Here is a 20688-nt window from a genome sequence, read left to right as displayed (position 1 = left end):
TTGTAAGAAAATCAAAGAACATTTTATTTCTTTGACAATACTTCCAACACTTGAACACTTAAGTGAACTTTCCCTGTGGTTTTAAGAACTTAAGAGCACAAATGAATCCAACATAAGGCAAATGCGCATGTCAAATCTTCCAGGTCTATGAGAAACAAAGAGTACAATCACTACAGCTGTATGCATAAAACACTTGCACACACAGCACAAGTAATAATTCACTTTGGATGACCAATCTCACTTACATGCTGCCAGCTGGATGCTGTTCATTATCAAAATATACCGTCTTCACTTGTGAGATGATGGCCACTGTAAAGGAACACTTTGCCATTTGGGAAATCCTATTGTTTGACTTTATCAAAGCCAGATAAGAAGATTTAGACCAGTATCATCTTTGTGAGGTTAGCATAGAGACAGGTCGGGGTCCAGGTTAGCACAAACTAGCATCTACTTTTTGGCACAAAACCTAAGGAATTGAAATTCACATAGTAGGCCTACCTCATGAATTCCATGCCATTCTGCTGCCTTCCCTATAGCAATGATAGCTACCCTAATTGTGCAAATGATTAATCCAAACAGAGTGAACTGTACTGAAGAGATGATGCTAAATCATCTGATAGAAGACATGGAAGAATTCTCGATTTGGCACGATAGATAGAAAAGTCATGTGCAAAGGTACCACATGCAATCTAAGTGTTCACAAACTGTAGCCGATTCACATTTGGCTTTTATCCCCTTCAATGGAGACCCTTTAACATGCACCAGAACAGAAACAAATAACTGGCATGAATCGAAGGCTAACAAAAGAAAAAAGAAAGTACACAGATCATATCCAAAGAAAAGCATGGGTTGTCTATGTTTTATCTTGTTTTTCGCATTGTTACATTTGGAAGAGTGCTTTGGGCTATGGGTCAGCATTACAGAAGAGGTGAGAAGTACTTCTGCTGGAGTATTGTGAGACACTCAAGATCATTCTGGTCTGGCTATTTTCATGTATCAGTGATCTGAACCCAGCATAAATTCTATTAAACAGAGTTTAGCCCTGGCAAAATTAGGTCTTGCTTACTGCGATCCCTGCAAACAACTAAAGGTCTTCACTGTGCACCAGGGATACTTGGTACTAAGTTATGCTAAACACTTCCTGGATGCACAAAGATAAACCTGATGCCAATCTTCTGTGACTTTGCGGAGTCTTCCCAAACCGAGTGTTCCTTAAATATTATGGCACAACCTGTCTATGCACACCGACAAAATAACCATTCAGAAGTCGGTTAAAGCATACCTCAATCTGAATACAAATGAAGCACAAGTAGAAGTCCACGTTTTTACACTCAAAGAGCACATTTCACTGTTGCAACAAAAGTAATACAAAGAACATCTAGCATAGTCATCATCAGTCATATTATTATTGTTTCCCCAAGTTGTGATTTTTTCTTTTTTGTTTTTTTGTTGTTGAAACAACCATCACAAAGGACAGTATTGTGCTAGTTCTTTAGCAACAATGACCTGAAGAGTAACATCTTCCACTAAACTGACACAGTAGGAACAACAGACCTTAAATCTCGTGTTAAGGTTACTAAAATGCATACAGTGAAACCATATCCAGAAGAGAGGACTACACAATAATACTGTTTTACAGAAATACTCACACAATATTTCCAACAGATCTTTAGGGATAGGTACTCCTGTTTTGCTTACAGTCAATCACATTTTTGAGGTAATAACTTCAGGAAAAAGAGGGCAAAACATTTGATTTTTCTTCAGATTTTGAAACAATTTACCAAGGAAAATAAGAGAAGGCCTCACACACATAAAACAATAAGAACACCGTATCATTACTGAATGTAGATACACACACGCTCACACACTTAGTTTGTCGTATTTCCACGTACACTAAACCACAAAACAATGTTCAAATGTATGCATTATTACAGAGAGATACTGTGGCTTACATTCACATGGTTTCTCTGAAAGGATGAAAAGTGGACGTTTTCTGTGCTCCATAGATGATGGTGGGGTCAGGTGGGGAACTACGGGCATAAATGGAGGAACATTCCTCTCCTGAGAAGGGGTAAGGGAGGATTTTATTTTTCCGTTTCTTTTCTTTTATGACATACTCTCACACCTTTTCAGCAAAGAATCCGGGGGTCTAGGGTAATAGCCGGTGGTGCAGGGCTTATCAGGGGAAAACCTGGGAAACTTGTAATCCAGAGGCAGATCTAGAAAAAGGAAAAATCAAATAGGAAAGTCAGCTGCAAGTGATCACAATTGGTTGGTTTCACAATGGGTTCACCCGAAACCTTGGCTGATTGTGACCCACACCCGTTTTCACTCCTTGGCTCTTGTGATTAGGTAGAGGATCAGTAGGGGGTCCATGACCCTCTTAGGCCATGTCCACACTAATACGTTTTCATTTGAAAACGCATTTTTTTCTCTCCGTTTTGGCATTCCGTCCACACTGAGACAGCGTTTTCGTTCAAGGAAAACGCTGCGTTTTGAAAACGCTCTCCAAAGCGGATACATTAGAAAACGCCGTTTTCGCGTCGCAGCGTGGACAGTGAACCCGGAGCCTTTTCGAAAACAATGACACATTTTAGTCATGTGATGCAGTCATGTGACCACGTTTCATGCATGCGCAGTACTGGAACGTAAGCGTTTTCGGCCGTTTCAATGCAGACGCACAACTCTGTGAAAACGACTGAAAACAATAGTGTGGACGCGGAGCGTTTTCAGACGAAAAAGCCGTTTTCAAATTTATCCAGGCTAGTGTGGACATAGCCTTAGGTACACTCCCATAGGGATTATAGCGCCTAAAATCTGGGACACAGCACCAGTTGTTCTTAGAACTGAAGAAGCTTCTCGGATGAAATATCTTCAAGAAATGTAAAGAAGTCCAGATACTTTTCTTTCCAAGCTCCTTAGACTACAATGACCTAGATGATTGAGAATTTTCACAAACATACCTGTACATACATGAACTGGCAGTATCTTAACACTGAGCTCAGGTTTTGTCTAACCCTAACTCTGTTACTTTTAGAGACAGACAAAAAATAGCTTTTAAGGCTTGGAATAATTTTTTGCTCTCCAAGATCAAGGAGCATATTGCTGAGGCTTAGGGTTAGGATACTAACTCGTGAAGACACCATAATGTCTCCTATAGACCAGCCCTGAACCATACCTGCTTTATAATCCTCTTTGACTACAGTGGGTTTCATAATTTGCAAAATACATTTCAAACATATTCAGTAAGAATTTAAAATAGCCACTGAACCCAAAGACACATTAGGAAAGGGTTTATTGAGGTCATAGAGCAAGGGAGCTGAAGGGTAATCTTCCCATAAAATCCTAGATTTATTTTATCCAACCAGAAGAGTCGCCACCTGCTGGCCATTATAAATAATGCAGATGTTAGGCACGTCCACATTTGCTTCCCCTTTCATCATGTAGGCCCATCCCTTCTTCTATATATAGTCCATGGTAAAGATTTAAACATCCCCATCACCCGTTAGCTTTAACAATGGGATGATTTGACATTCACAGTGGCCAATGGTGCAGGAAGGTGGGAGAGGAGCCCAAAGTTAGAACTGCACTTCTAATTCTAGAAGTGTTGGTGTTGGCCAGAGGGGCCAATGGCGCGATATGGCAGCCTCACTTCTGTCAGTCTGCCCCAGGGCAGCTGTGGCTACAACCGTAGCTTGCCTCCACCAGTGTGTGAATGCGAGAGTGAATGAATAGTGGTATTGTAAAGCGCTTTGGGTGCCTTGAAAAGCGCTATATAAATCCAATCCATTATTATTATTATTATTATTAGCCTTCCTTTTCTTCCCTTTGTTACTCATGCACATGTGACATTTTGTCGTGTCTGCCTGTAGAACAAGTCTGAAAATGCGTGCCATCATAACCACGTCCCCAACTGCATAAGAGCCTACTTTTCACCATTGACAATGAGAATAAACACTGGATTTCCCATGTGGTGGACAAACATTTCTTAAGAACTAGTTCACAGAGACCATAACCCAGGCCTGACATGATATTTAGTCAAACAGTGTTGTGGTTTTTGTGCAGTCACAATACAAACTGTTCCAAGTAGATTACACAGGAAGGTCACACACACACACACACACACACACACACACACACACACACACACACACACACACACACACACACACACACACACACACACACGCCAGGATAACATCAATGCAACACATCAAAAAAGACATTTCTTGGCAACCTTTGTGGACACCTGCACTTTGATGAGGGAACCGCAGATCACATTTTCCCAGGATCTGCTCTGCAGCACACTGCTGCTTGGTAAGAGTTATTTTAACTTTGGCTGCACATCTGTGTCTGCTTCTGTCCTTGTTTGGGTTCATGTGAATGTTTCTCTGATGAAGTAGAATAATGGAGATGTCTGATACGAGGACTTTTTTGTATACCTAAAGGATGTAGTTTTTTTTTTTACAATTTTAACACAATAAGTTTGATTCTCAGTTTGTTTACCATATGTGTATATAAACTAGAACAGAGTTACCTGTACCTGTTTTTTTTTTTTTATAAATAATTAAAACCCAGTGTTTACCAAGACCTTTTTTGATAAGGCTTCAGTGACTGGTAGCTTAATCAACTTCAAGGCTAGGATTCAACTAAAGAAGTGGCATTTTTATGTTTGAGTGATTCATGGGTCAATGTTAAGTGGCTTAACAAACAAACAAAAACATCCCTCTAAAATTGATCAGGTAAAACTATTTGGAAATGAAAGAAATAGAACATGGCAATCAATCACCCTCGGTGTAAAAATCTGTGCAAGGAGTAACATGAGAAAGATGGAGGGGCTCTTTAATGATATAAATGAAGTTGGGACCGCAGTCCCCAAGAACACCACTCTACATTATAATGAACTGAAATCATGCAGCACCTGCAAGGTCCCTCTGCTAAAGATGGCGTGTGTACAGGCACATCTTAAGTTTGCCAGTGAACAGCTAAATGATTCCGAAAAGGCTTGGGAGACAGTGCTGAGGTCAGAAGAAACTAAAATCAAGCTCTCTGGTACTAACTCGATCCATTGCGTTTAGAATAAAAGAACAGTTGAGTATGACCCAAAGAACACCATCCCCACTTTCAAGCATGGAATTGGAAGCATTATACTTTGGCCAATCGACGGGACCAAGTACCTTAAAATCTTGGACAAGAAGCTCCTCCCCTCAGCCAGAACACGATAACAATGATCCAATACAACAAACCTCGTGTTAGGTCAAACCTGGTGACCACTTACAAAACATGTCTTACTGCTTTGCATGCCAACAAGGGTTTCTCTTTAGACATGTTTTGCTCGGGGAATCAAACACTTATTTCACTCTGTGAGATGAAAATGAATTTATAATATTTATGTATATTTATTTAGTATTTTTGGTTGATATTCTATTTCTCTACTATACAAATCAGAAACTGTCTTTGTAAGTAACCAAACTTACAAATTCAGCAGTGGGTCAAATGATCATTTCCCCCACTGTGTAAAGAAAAGAAAGGTAGCTCACTTTTGCATAGGAGTGTAAAAGGAACCCATTGTCATAGAAAAATACAGTGGGGCAAAAAATAATTTAGTCAGCCACCGATTGTGCAAGTTCCCCCACCTAAAATGATGACAGAGGTCAGTAATTTGCACCAGAGGTACACTTCAACTGTGAGAGACAGAATGTGAAAAAAAAATCCATGAATCCACATGGTAGGATTTGTAAAGAATTTATTCGTAAATCAGGGTGGAAAATAAGTATTTGGTCACCTCAAACAAGGAAAATCTCTGGCTCTCACAGACCTGTAACGTCTTCTGTAAGAAGCTTTTCTGTCCCCCACTCGTTACCTGTATGAATGGCACCTGTTTGAACTCATCATCTGTATAAAAGACACCTGTCCACAGCCTCAAACAGTCAGACTCCAAACTCCGCCATGGCCAAGACCAACGAGCTTTCGAAGGACACCAGGAAAAGTATTGTAGACCTACACCAGACTCGGAAGAGTGAATCTACAATAGGCAAGCAGCTTGGTGTGAAAAAATCAACTGTGGGAGCAATCATCAGAAAATGGAAGACATACAAGACCACTGATAATCTCCCTCGATCTGGGGCTCCACGCAAGATCTCATCCCGTGGGGTCAAAATGATCATGAGAACGGTGAGCAAAGATCCCAGAACCACACGGGGGGACCTGGTGAATGACCTGCAGAGAGCTGGGACCAAAGTAACAAAGGTCACCATCAGTAACACACTACAACGGCAGGGAATCAAATCCCGCAGTGCCAGACGTGTTCCGCTGCTGAAGCCAGTGCATGTCCAGGCCCGTCTGAAGTTTGCCAGAGAGCACATGGATGATCCAGCAGAGGATTGGGAGAATGTCATGTGGTCAGATGAAACCAAAGTAGAACTTTTTGGTATAAACTCAACTCGTCGTGTTTGGAGGAAGAAGAATACTGAGTTGCATCCCAAGAACACCATACCTACTGTGAAGCATGGGGGTGGAAACATCATGCTATGGGGCTGTTTTTCTGCCAAGGGGACAGGACGACTGATCCGTGTTAAGGACAGAATGAATGGGGCCATGTATCGTGAGATTTTGAGCCAAAACCTCCTTCCATCAGTGAGAACTTTGAAGATGAAACGAGGCTGGGTCTTCCAACATGACAATGATCCAAAACACACCGCCCGGGCAACAAAGGAGTGGCTCCGTAAGAAGTATTTGAAAGTCCTGGAGTGGCCTAGCCAGTCTCCAGACCTCAACCCCATAGAAAATCTGTGGCGGGAGTTGAAAGTCCGTGTTGCTCGGCGACAGCCCCAAAACATCACTGCTCTCGAGAAGATCTGCATGGAGGAATGGGCCAAAATACCAGCTACTGTGTGTGCAAACCTGGTAAAGACCTATAGTAAACGTTTGACCTCTGTTATTGCCAACAAAGGTTATGTTACAAAGTATTGAGTTGTATTTTTGTTATTGACCAAATACTTATTTTCCACCCTGATTTACGAATAAATTCTTTACAAATCCTACCATGTGAATTCATGGATTTTTTTTTCACATTCTGTCTCTCACAGTTGAAGTGCACCTCTGGTGCAAATTACTGACCTCTGTCATCATTTTAGGTGGGGGAACTTGCACAATCGGTGGCTGACTAAATACTTTTTTGCCCCACTATACTTGTTCCTGTCAGCCTTTCGGGTTATTGTAGAGGGTAACAAATACATGAGCTCTAAATAAAGGGCTGTTCCCTGTTCCCTAACCCTGTGTTTATATTAATTTGCTCTGTATTTCACATCACTTTCAAATGTATTTCCATCGTTTGTCTCCTTTCACATACCTGCTATGTGCTCAACACTAGGGATGGCCATGGTGCTGTATTTGTGAATGCAGTGGCAGCACCAGGTCAGCTTCTGGCTCTCCTCATCCCCTCCTCCACTTTTATGCACATCAACAAAGTAAGAACCCCACTGGTTGGACACAGCAGAGGGTGACTTCATGCCCTGCTCCTGTTGAGACAGTTGATAGAAAAGCCAAACTATGCAACACTGTGTTCATTTTCAGACAGGTACAGACTTGTTTACATGTAGGAATTACCACCCTGAGCACACAGAGGATGATGAATCTCTAAACTGGTTTCAATCCAGCCAGCTATGATGAGGTTTCTTTTCTTTAGTACTGAAATGAATCACTATTACTGAGAAATGTATTGCTGTGTTAGTCATAATCACTTGTACATTTTGCAAGCAGATTCTGCTAATGAGCAGCAACATTAGGATGTGGTGTTTAAAATAAGTTTGATAACACACTGATCTTATGAGCCTTAAAGATATCAGGAAATGTTGCATAACAGAGATTTACCAGGTGATAAAATAGAAAAAAGGAAAAAGCCCAAGCTGCTTATGATGTTAAGACGTGTTCCAATTACTTTAAAAAGAATATTTTATTTATAATATTAATGTATATATTGGTATATTGGAGCCTCCCTCCATTTCTCTATGGAAGTCGCTCATCATTGAAGTTATGACTCTGATCAGGCTGGGACACTATATTGATGGGAGCTCCCGGATTTTTGTGGACAAATGGAAGAAACCACTGGAAGCACTGGGAGTAACCGGTAAACTGGATCCTAATGGACAACAATTATCGACATAATGTTGTAATATTCTAGTGCTGTGTAGTGTTATTATTTTGGATGTGAACCAGCCTTGTATTTGTTGGGGGGAAAAAGTTAAATAAAAGTACAAAAAAAATAAATAATAATAATAATATTTTAAAACAAAAAAAGGCAAACTGCGCAAAAGATTTATGAAGATGGGGAAAACATGAAATGCACTAAAGACTAATGATGGTTGACCGTGAAACAAGATGAAAAATACCAAGCAGGCTTCACACTACTTAGTTTTGATCTTTGATAATGCTCAAAATAAAGACTGCAAACCACAGGAAAAGGAAGTTTCTTATCACAAATGATGTTCTATCTGTGTCAGTAACACTTGTTTTATCAGCACTACCAATATCTCTGACACTTAAGTTCTTGTTTAATTCATTTATTCAATGGAAACAATTACATGAGCTCTGTTACAGTCTCCTTCATGTTAAAGTTGCCAACGTAACATGATAAATTAACTAACAGCCTAGTACAAAATGGTCTCTACATTTAACTATTGCTAACTGCTCTAGTTACTCAGCACTAGCATTTGTTCTAGCTTAGCTGAAAACCTCCTAATGGCTAGAATACCAAACTCAGGGCTATAAAATGGTCAACCAAAAACTATAATGGATATAATGATACAAGAAAGATAAAGATAAAAGATAAGTAGGGCAAAGAATGGTTTCATCCCAAGAAAGTTCCAAAAAAGCTGGATTCCTTGACATGACTAGCTAGCTAGCTTAGAGGTACCTACTGTAGTAACTGAGCATAACAATTAGAATATTATGAATATATTACATTATGTAATATATAACTGAGTGAAAGTCAGTCTTAATAGTATATCAGAATGTATGCTAATGTTACCAGCTCTATCCTAACCCTTACAGAATTTGGATTGTAGTTAAAGGGAGGTAACAAGGCACTCTGTAGTTAGTTAGGGCCCAACAGTGAATTTGTGCCCTGATGCCTCATATATGATTAACACTGCAGTGTTCCTACTAACTAGTTTGGTTTCTTATTAGTAATAACAGGACAAAATATATTTTAAAACTGAATTATTCAGAGGTCAAAGACTCCATAGTAAGTCTCCCTATACAGTCTATTTTACTAATTTCTTTAAAGTGTGCACTGTACATCTGTGGGCTTTTTCTGTATGTTGGAAAAAATAAGTTCTTGGTTTTAATACATGAGCAGTAAGTTAGATCAGGGTGTTTCGGGTAAATGTGACCGCTTTATTCCATCGCATCTAATTTTGCTCTTCCTTCCTTTACTGCAGTAAAGTACAGTGCAGAGTGCCCTTTGAAACGAAAATGAGGAAATGTTCTTATCCTGGTGTTTCTTGCCAGAAGATGTGCTGACGCCTTATTTTTTTGTCTGAGGGGATGTTAACATCCTGCTGCTTAATATCCTCATTGAACTGTGACCAAGAGGGCTGATATGTATTTATTCATTTCTTTACAATTTCCTTTCTACACGACAGAAGTTAAACACCTGATATGATCCATAATTTGCCTTTAAAAACCTTTTATTTCATGACTGTGTCTCAGCAAGCCTGCCTCACAAGTTCATGAATGGATGTTTTAAGGTCAAACACAGTTGGGCAGTATTCTCAACTTTTTGGACTATTAAAGCAAAATTAAAATAAAGTCACTTACATTTTTCTATCCTACAGCAGTTTTAGAGCAGCTGATCTCAGTGCCAGACTGCTTCTGCAGATCCATCAGCTGAAGTCATATTCTTTAGTTCCATTTGGAAAGTCGTATGTAGCACAAACTATTTACTTGTTGCACATCTGCAAGCTGCTTTGGAACCTATTTCAAACTATAACGCCTCCTTTTGAGTATTGTGCTTTGTTAGATTCAAAGTCATCCAAGATTTTTAGTACATAGACCTATGGTATCAATTTGAAACAACTATGTTGCTTTATTCCTGAGTTACTGCATTTAAATCTTGAGTTTCCACGTTGCCTGCCCACCTGCCTGGTAGGCTGATGACAATACCCCGTCAGCCTTTTACAGCTGAGGGGTAAGAACTATACTTAAAGAAACCAGAAAGAGTCAGACACAAGTTCAATTGACAGAAGATTTGAGCCTGCATATACAAACACAAAGTCCACAAGGTGTCAGAAGGCTAGAGCTGGGGGTAGGGAATGACTGCTATATAACTTACCTCAAACTTTCCCTTCTTCTCTAGAGGCTCCACTTGCGCCTCATTGGACAATGCCGCTTCACTCTTTGGGACGCCCTCCCCCTCCATTTCTTCCACTATCATCACCGTCTCCCACTTCCCAAAGCTGCTGGCAGGGAACATGTCTGATCTCATGCTGTCACCGAAATAAACTACCTGCAGGGTGAAAAATAACAGCCTGGTTACTCTCAGTGAAACAGAATTCTTGCGTAGGCTTAGTGAAAGTCAGTTAAACTGGTTTTTATCTTCTTTTAACATTCACAATGATGACGGTAGCATGTATGAATTCTGACCTATTTCCCACACACACAAAAAAGGGTTTCACTGGTGATTGATGTTAAGAGGTTAAAGCCCTCCAAACTGGAGTGGGGAACTCAGAATGCAGGAGTTTAAAATGAAATGACACAGACCTACTGACACACAGAAGATGGGAAAAGGGCATTAGAGTAACAAGTAGTATAAAATGGAGAAGACTAGAGGTCAGTTCACAGGAATACTACACAGATACATACAGTTTACAGTTGCTGGAATTTTCTATATCTCTTTTATCCTTTTCACACAAGCCCTCAAAATAGTATATGTAAAAACAACTGAATAATCAAATAAAACAATAATAGACTTGGAGGGACTTTATACCATTTCACATTCAAAAAACTCTAAGGTTCTAAAATGTTGATGGGTTCCCTCTAATTCCACAGCATTTCTGTTGGATTAAGGCCAAAGTTTTGACTTGGCTTTATCATTTTACACTCTTTGGTAATATTTTAATATTTAATAATATTTTGCATTGTGTCATGTCTTATTGCACAATTCACTATCCTTTTTGATTTATTTGATGATTAGAGGCCCTGACTTTTTCCTTTAGAAAACATTCACTCCATCAGTGATGACAAGCTGTCAGACCCAGATGTAGCCAAACAGGTCCAAACCATGACATTACCACCACCGCGTTTCACAGATAGGCTAAGATTTTTAACCACTTTCTTTTAGTTAACATAATTTTTGTAATGACAACTGAAAGTACATCTCATTTGTCTTTAAAACACAGTTTCAACAGATCTGCAGATGGCAGAACCGCTCTGTCTGGAAAGCAGTGTTTTATCCCTGTCATGCAAACCAGTCTAGCTCAGTTTATACCTAATGGTGGTGTATTTAATGGTCATATATAGCTAAGCTGATTAGTGTAGCAATTCTGAGTCTAGTACGTATTACCGTTTCTACCCAAACCCAATATACAATGATGTAAACCCATACTAGCCGAAACAAATAGTGATCACACACACATATCTCTGCAAATATATGCGTGTTAGATACAACTAAATCAAACCAGAAGGCCATAAAGAGTATGTAAGGCATTCCAGTAGCTGGGGGTTGTCTCTCTCCTCACAGCTCTGTGCTGTGACTCAAGAGCTCCCTTTCACATGTAAACAAACAGACCGGCTAATCTGGGGGGCTGCAGCCCAGAGCCTGTGGTGCAAGGACTGCAGGAGTTATATTTCCACTAACTTTCCCAGAACTGGCCACAGCTGATCCTCGAACCCCAGAAACATCCTGCACCTCTCATTGCTAAGCAGTACTGCTGCCAGAGTTGTGGGATCACTATGATAAATATTTAGAGAGGCCATGGATTCCAGCACAGAGAAAATATATTACAGATAGACTCATTGTTGATGAATACAGTTACACCGACCTCAACTACACTAAGCTCTGCATTAGGGGAAGACCTATAAAGAGAATCAGACTCCAGGCTATGGTTAAATCAGCCAGGCAGACACCTCTTGGTTTGTAAGCATAACGATCACACTGTTCATTGGTTATAAATGCACCCTTTAGTTTTTGTATTTTATTCTTAATTCTCAGCTGTCAAACTTGCTGTGCCGCAGCACAGCTGGTGTTCTAGGAACGGTTTCTTGACTTGATTTCTCTCCAATATTACGATTGGCTAACACAAATACATTGCACTTTTTGCATATAGAACATTTGTGAAAAATATATGGTGGTGTTGGTAGGAATTTCAAACAACATGAGCAGCATCGTGGAAATCCTAAAGGCCTGTGGTACGTAGCTCACTAATAGAGATTCAGATTAAAAACCTTTCATCTAATTAGAAATCCCAGTCTTCAATTAATTCAATACAAAATATTACATAGAGTGCACTATACAGGTCATCGGATGTTCAAGATGGGCTTTACGTCTACCAACAACTGCTCAAACTGCCAAACCAATTCACCGGACAATTATATCCACGCTCTTTGGTTCTGTCCACCAGTTCAGAAGTTTTGGCGCGAGATATGTGAAGACTTATCGAAGTGTCTGAAATGTAACATTCCAACTTCCCCCTTAGTGTGTTTGTTGGGCAGCTTAGATAATGTCACTTCAGAAAAGAATATCGCCCATATGGTTTTCACTGCCCTATGCATAGCCAAGAAAACAGTCCTCATGAACTGGAAAAATAAAAATAATCTTAATTCTAACCAATATAGAAATTATCTATTAGATTACATTAGTCTTGATACAGCCTCTGCCACCACATCAGATCAATTGCTCTGGGCTCCTTTGATCAGCTCCATCACCTAGTGGGGGTGGGGGGTCATAATTTGGTCCCGCCTTCACTGTTGTGATTGGTGTGGGGGTAGGGACAGGCTTAGGGCGTCGGGGGGTTCCCCGGAGGCATCTTCCTTGGGGGGCTCAACCCGGGGTAGCGGTCATGTCCGGTTAGGGGCTCTGTTGGCTCTCCGGTGACTGTTTCCTCGCGGCTGCGTGCAGCGGGGCTAGGGGAGGGTCTGTGCTGACGGACGTGGGTTACTGACCTGGTAGCCTGGCTGCCCCTGGGTGGGTCCGGGATGGGCGTGAGGTTCTGGGGGCGCTCCGTCTCTGGGCTGGGACCCGGACCGGGCCTCGGGGGCTTGGGTCCTGGTTGGTGTGTTGCCGGGGTTGTGGGCGGGTGGGTGCATGGGGGCCCAGCCCTGGAGCAGGGTGCCGCCGGTGCGTCGAGCCACCTGGGGGGCTCTTCAACTGGTGGGGGAGATTGTCACATCTTGCAGGAGCTTTCCTCTCCTCAGGAGCTCCCTCTGCAGGAGGGGGAGATACAGGAGAGGTGGAGGAAGATCTCAGCCTGGGTGTTTATTGTCTTATGTAGTCTGGAAGATGAGTGGATGGTGGGGTGGGTGCAGTTTTCTCTGTGGTGGGGTTGGGTGGACTGTCCCGGGCTCTGTGGGGCCGGGCAGCGCTGCTGCACTGGGCCCGGTCTGGATGGGCCTGGGCCCCCTTTCCCTGGCGGGTCGCGGAGTATGGGGGTGCCTACTGGGGTCAGCGGGGGAGCTGGCCCCAGGGAGGGGTCACTTGCCCCTCCCTTCCTTCCCTCCCCATCTCCAGCTGCCTCCCTCTTCCCGCTCCACCACAACCACCCACACATGCAGGGCCTTGGAGTAGGGGTATGTCACCAGGGTGCAGAGGAGGCTACCCCCCCCTCTGTCCCCTTCTGGCTGCCTCTGCCTCAATTTTATCCCACAACTTAGACATTCACATTACTCACACTCTCATTACACATACATATAGGATCTTGGGGGTGGGCACGATACACGGAGTCCAAAGTACCATCAGGGTGTACACCCCACCCCTGGCATCATTGCCCACCTCTCAATTTTAAATACACGTAGACATTGAGGGCTAGCAGGAGGGACCATGCGCTTACCTGCTGCTCTCTGGCAGGTAGCCCCAAGCCCTCCTGGGTTTTAAATGCACCTTAGAACACACATGCATCAACATTACAATGAGCGGGTGGAGGGAGGTTCGGAGTCTTCTCTCACCCCCGTTCTCTGCGACCTGCTGGAGCAGGGGGGCTAGGACTAGGAGGAGGAGTTGGCCGTCCGACTGCGGTCTGGAGTGTGGAGCCTTCCTGCTGCTGCGGAGTCGGGGCGGTCTGCCTCCCCCCACCGCAGGGAAAAGGGAAACACCACCTGGGTCTGGGTGCAGTTCCCCCTACAGGGGCGGGGGCACCTAGACCCGGTTTGTAGAGTACGCTTGGGGAGTGTGATCGTGTGTACAACGTCTCTTTATGTCTGTCTCCACGTTGGTTGAGTGTGGAGTAAGTGCATATGAGAGCATGAGGGTGGGAATGGATGTTTGTATCTGTGTGTGCCTGTATGTCTGTGTCTATATGTCAGGTTGGGTGTCAGGCGCCACCTCTCTGGGGACATCTCAGGCCCTCCAAGGTTTGGAGGCCTATCTCCCCCTACCACCACTTCCCCTGCCAGTGGCGGACCCCCTCAGACATCGGTGCGTTGGTGGTTCTTTGTGTCCGGGGATGGTCGTCCAGGTACACACCGGCTCACTCCTTGGCGGCCGCTTATCGGGGCCTGGAGCCTGGGGCTCGCTCGGGCCACTTCGGAGGTGGGGTGCCCCCGGCCTCTCGGCCTGGGGCTCGGTCACTCAGGCGCAGCTGGCTGCCGGCGGAGCTCACGGGCGCGTCACTGCAACTCCCCCTGGCTTCTGCTCCGCGGCTGCTGAGTGAGCCCTCATCTGGGACTCTCCTCAGCTCTTTCCGGGACAGTGGCGCAGCTGCCCCTCTGTTGGTCTTCCTTGGTCTCTTGTGTTCTGGGGGCCTCTGGATGTCTGGAGTTTTGATCTCCTCCACACCTGCTTCACGCCCTGGAGGACGGGGCTGTGCCCCCCCCACACCCTCTAGCAGATTATTACATGAAGGAACCTTTTAAAAAAACAAAAAACAAGCGCGTCCATACTCACAGGTGTACACACGGGTGATCACACCCACAAACTACACCCTTTTTGGCTCCTACCTCAAAGCACACTGTGTTCTGTTGATCTTATGTGCTGCACAATAATGTTTAACATTTAGTATTTACTGTCATATTCCCATATATCATTGTGATGTTGTTTATTCTATTACTCTTGTTCTCTTCTGCTTGCTTTCTTTTTTCTTTCTCAGCAGGTGATCCAGGTAATTGATATATGCATTTTTTTTTCTCTGCCTGTTCTGTTGGTTTTTGTCTTTTGCCCTTCTCCCCAGTCCCTCTTCTCAGCTGTTTCTCTTTCCCTCTTTCTTTCTCCCCTTCTTTCCCCCAGTCAAGTCTGTCCTGTATTCATTAAGTGAAAATAAAATAAACAATAAAAGGTGAATCAAATGGACCATTACGGCAAGGCTGGGATGGTCAGTTTGGTAAAGTAAATCCGTTGGGCATCTTTCTTTGCCTTTAGACAACAATTCTGATGGCAAAAGAGCCAAACGGGACAGGCCAAAAAAAAAAAAAAAAAAAGAGCGTTAAAAACTGTCTAAATTAAGTTTAACATCCTGGCATCCATGAAAACTTAAAATTATGATGTACAGCTCTGCTACCACTTCCAACATAAATGAAGACAGAAAACTAAACAGCAGTGACGTTTCTTGGGTTACTGAAGTTGGACTAGCTGGTATATATAATTATGTGCTATGTGATCGCTAGCGACACAGCTATGTTAGCATAACATAAGTGAAGCTGGAGGATGCATGCTAACTTTTTTCGATTCAAGAAAAGTTAACGTAAGGGTTCCCGATGGTTAAGGACAAATGCAATAGCATGGCAGGATGCTGTAAACAGACCAAACTTCAGCCAGGAGAACAACTGAGATAATCCATCCACAATACGAGGTTAGTCATTCATATACTGCAACAACATGGGAATAGAGCAGCTGCGAGAGAATTCAACACTAATCAATCAATGGTACGGAAGTGGAGGAAGCAAGAAGAATGAGTTGAGTAAAATTTGACTTATCTGACTGTTTTGTTTCACATAATGCGCCTTATAATCTGGTCCACCTTATGTATGAAAACAGACCCGTTCATCGACAGTGCGCCTTATATGTGTGCCTTAAGGTACGAAAAATACGGTACATAGACTAAGTTATAGGATCTAGATCGGGAAAAAAAAGAGAAAAAAAAAAGAGATTCAGTGACCAGTAAGACGCCCTAGCTTTAGGGAAGTCACCAGTGTGTGAATGTGAGAGTGAATGAATAGTGGCATTGTAAAGCGCTTTGGGTGCCTTGAAAAGCGCTATATAAATCCAATCCATTATTATTATTATTATTATTATTATAAGACTTATTAGAGCAACAAACTCTTTTTCCAGACTAAATGAAGACCTCCTAAATTAGTGAGATGCAGTTCCTCTCCAGTGTACAGGTTATCTGGTGCAAATTAATTAAAATGCTATACAAGTAGAATTGAATTCAAAGTTACTTGACGTGCCATCTTATAATACCAAAGTTTTTCAGGATGAATTCTGCAGAACATGTAAGCATGGAACTTTATCTGGTCATGCCTCATCATGTAAGTTGAAAGCCAACCAGAAAATCTAGTATTAATATAAAGTTTGCAGGTGAAAGACTAGGAATCCAATGGGATTCCTTCATGGCAAAAAGCTGCACATGAAAGTTTCCCCTTGGTCAAGTTATGAGAATCAGCCATGTGGGTCTGTAGTTCTTTTATCAGGCAATCAGGCAATGCAAACATATAGAATGACCTTAATGAGGCCATTGTGCTACAGGCAGCATGGAGCCTGGAGCATAAGGGGGGTGGGGGCAACAGACATTTTGTCAGTTACACTCTCAGAAACCAGACATTTCTCTTAACTTGTGAAATACTGTCAGCAGAATCAGTACACATGTTGTTGTTTTTCCTTTTTAACCTGTGCCGCTTTTCCCAAAACAACACAGGGAACACAGAATGAACTACCCATACCCAAAGAACCTGTCTGATCATGTCCGATCAGTCCAGTCACAACCCCAGTAGTTTCAGCAGTGTCCTGTAAGTCAATTGTAATCTTCCTTGAATGCCTCTATTCAAGCCACCTGCCTTAAGTCCTGTCAGGTGAAAGTGGAGAGAACTGAAAATACAGAGTGCCTCAGGTCAACCCAGAGGAGTCTTTAAAGCAGCTATAAGTGCAGGTTGACACTAAATTCCACAAGAGCTTTCTCCACGTGGCTGAGGAACAGGGGGAGCATTGAGCACAGGAGTGGGAGGAGGGGGAAGAGGAACTTTCGATGTGGATGGTGATGAGTATTACTACCTGGACTTGGGTTTGCCCAGTGCAGTGCTGGCTGTGCCTGATCTATTACAGATCATTTCTCCTGCCCTAAATTATTTTGTCAGTTTAGATAGAAAAAGTTTATCTGATTATTTTTAAAAGAAAAGTTACATGCTCTTATGGTTCTTAAGGCATTGTTGGCAGCTAAACTACAGATTTCCTTATTCCTCTTATTTCCAAAAGCAAGAAAGCTTCATAGGAAATCATAAAGTGCTAAAAATTTATACATCACCATACCACAACAACCGTAGTAGAAGATTTATATTTCACACACATTGATTTATATTTCAATGTGTACAATTATGTGAGCGAAAATCACATTTCACATTTCTGAATAAATGTCCAAAAACAGTTATACTCGTGTTAAATTTTTTAAGTGTTTACTTGGATCAATTGTGAGCTTTCTGAAAAATCAGTATAAATTGTGGTTGCCTGTCAGTGGTGTTAAACCCCATTTGCCCAGCCACTAACAAAGCCACTGTCAAAGTTCTTGTCTTAACATCACAATGTCACAGTGTGTGTCCCAGGGTTCTGATGTTCTGGCGGCTGGCTTTTGCCCTCTGATAGGGTCTCCTATGGCAAATTGGTCCTGCGTGAGAGACCAGACAAAGAGCAATTTAGAAGACCCTTATAAGCGTAAGATCAAGGGAACAGGTTGGGGAACAGATCCTAACTGTCATCTGCGCTTATCTGCCAAACGACAGTTCAGAGTACCTGCCTTTTTGGAGTTCCTGGGTGGGTTGCTTGAGTGTGCTCCACCTGGGGATTCTGTTTTCTTACTGGGAGACTTTAATGCTCATGTGGGCAACAACACCGAGACCTGGAGGGGCTTGATTGGAAAGAATGGTCTGCCTGATCAAACCACAGTTTGTCCTTAATGAACACCATGTTCGAACACAAAAGTGTCCATAAGTGCACATGGCACCAGGGTCCCTGAGGTAGATGAGGTTCACCCTGAGTTCCTTTGTCACCGATTCTGTTCATAATTTTATTGACAGAATAGCCAGACGTAGCCAAGTGATGGAAGGCTTCCACTTGGGTGCTCTCGGAATCGCATCTCTGCTTTTTGCAGATGATGTTATTCTTTCGGATTCATCGGGGCATGTCCCACTGGTAGAAAGCCCCAGGACATGCTGGAGAGATTACATCTCTTGGCTGGCCTGGGAATACCTTGGTGTTCCCTCGGACAAACTAGAGTAGGTGGCTACGGAGACGGAGGTGTGGGCTCCGTCTCGGAAAAGGAGATGGAGCCCATCTATTTTCTTCTCCTTGTCCCGGACAAGGAGAAGAAAATAGATGGATAACATACATTATTAATTGCTTGTAGAACATTCAAGTGTAATCATTGAGCATACATATTTATATTTCATTGTATTATGTGAAAATCTATCAAATTTAAAGGGACATGATTGTTCCAAATTAGGTCCTTTTAGACACAATTATACATCCCTGTGAGCATACACAGACACACTGGATTATTTAACAGCTTTTTCCTTTAGATGCATTCCAGTATGGGACAGCTCTTCTCTCTACAAAAAGCCACAAGCCAAAAAGCTTTCATTGTAACGTCTAATGGGAGTTTTGTGGCTGGCTTGTAGTTAGACTGTTGAGAGCAGAGATGAGTCAGCATTTTTTCTGGTCTATTTTGTCTGGCATTTTTCCTTTTATGTAGTTGTGTCCTGTGCCCTGTTTTTGACTAAACTGTTGCTTTGATGCCACTTTATTGCTTGTTTTTCTGATACAATTTCATAATTTCACACAGATGGAAGCTTATTTGTCTGGAAGACAGCTGCATTACTTACCAGACACCAAATATAAGCTATTGTCTTATAAATACCTACTTTATTTGATAGTTTTCATCCATCCATCCATTCGCTTCTGCTTATCCTTTTCAGGGTTGCGGGGGGCGCTGGAGCCTATCCCAGCTGTCATAGGGCGAAAGGCGGGGTACACCCTGGACAGGTCGCCAGTCTGTCGCAGGGCTAACACATAGAGACAGACAACCATTCACACTCACATTCACTCGGACATTCACACCTAGTGGCAATTTGGATTATCCAATCAACCTATCCCCACAAGCTGCATGTCTTTGGATGGTGGGAGGAAGCCGGAGTACCCGGAGAGTAACATGCAAACTCCACACAGAAAGACCCCGGCCTGATGGTGGAATTGAACTCAGGACCTTCTTGCTGTGCGGCAACAGTGCTAACCATCGTGCCACCGTGCTGCCAAAATATTCACGTTTACATCCAACCATTGTCATTTCTGATCTTGTTCCCTCCCAACTAAAATCTTGTCTGTAGATCCTTATTATCTGGCCCTAGCAGATCATAAGCTAGGGGACTCCGAGTGACAATTCCAAACTTGGTTAATTGGGTCAGGTGACGGTATCTGGTGTAAAATCTTTTGACATACGTAGTATTTAATGAAGTATATGAAGTATTTAATTGAAATTTTAAAAAGTTATTTTCATAGAGAAAGAAATCTAGAAAGTTGTATATTTGGCTAATCCCTAAAGCTTCTTAGATTGTTTATTAGGTTTTATTTAATATATCCTTTAAGTGATCACATAAAGGTTTAATTAAGGTTGAAAATCTCATTTTCAAGACTGTCAACTACCAAAGAGAGCAGCAAATACTATTTTATCCATAAAAACAAACAATACAAATAAATGTTTGTCTTATTCTACAAATGAGTCAACACAAAGCTTTTTGAGTAGTCAGCAAGATTTTAATCCGAAATACAATTAATGTGGGGGAAATAAACAGTTGTAAAGTAGCACTACTTGTCAGTCAATTATCCAATTATTTTTGATCCTTTCTGTCTATCCTTTCTATTCGGTTTTGTTTTAGTTCTACAGCATTTGGTATGACCACCTTTATTCTTTAACACAGCCTCATCTTACTTGGGCAAGCTTTCTTGTAAATATCTTGTAGGAGTCTTCAGGAATAGTTCTTCAAGTTTCTTCAAGGATGCCCCAAAACTTCTGGATACTCCTTTTTTATTCTATCTTTCTTTTCTCAATCGAGGTGATCCCACATTCAGTAGACTTTCTAAAAAAATCAACAGTGTGCCTTATGTGTGAATTCTGGTTGTGCTTATTGATGTTGAACCGATTTTATGTGGTACACGGCGCTCAAAAGTCTGTCAAAAAATGTTTTAGTACAACTTTGGTAAGCTACGAAGCTGCACCGCTTGATGGATTGTTGGAGCATTACGGCTACCGTAGTCAGGAGCCTTGCGGAGTAATCCGG

General features: G+C 42.2%; 1 protein-coding gene across 1 annotated transcript in view; it reads right to left on the bottom strand.

The window, feature by feature from the left end:
- Nucleotides 1-20688, bottom strand: part of nt5dc1 (5'-nucleotidase domain containing 1) — an 80578-nt gene continuing 59890 nt past the window's right edge. Inside the window, exons 10-12 of the mRNA XM_085432910.1 lie at nt 10334-10507; nt 7352-7520; nt 1-2219 (exon numbers count right to left, since the gene is read on the bottom strand). Of these exons, the coding sequence (XP_085289036.1) occupies nt 2107-2219; nt 7352-7520; nt 10334-10507 (456 nt within the window). The 3' untranslated portion in view covers nt 1-2106. The remainder of the gene's footprint in view (nt 2220-7351; nt 7521-10333; nt 10508-20688) is intronic.

This window comes from Copadichromis virginalis, linkage group LG15 (genome assembly GCF_057382275.1).
Source record: "Copadichromis virginalis isolate Kocher_CV1m ecotype Utaka linkage group LG15, C_Virginalis_male_GT1.1, whole genome shotgun sequence".
Lineage (NCBI taxonomy): Eukaryota > Metazoa > Chordata > Actinopteri > Cichliformes > Cichlidae > Copadichromis > Copadichromis virginalis.
The sequence above is the reverse complement of the archived record's forward strand: the minus strand, read 5'-3'. Positions and strand labels throughout refer to the sequence as shown.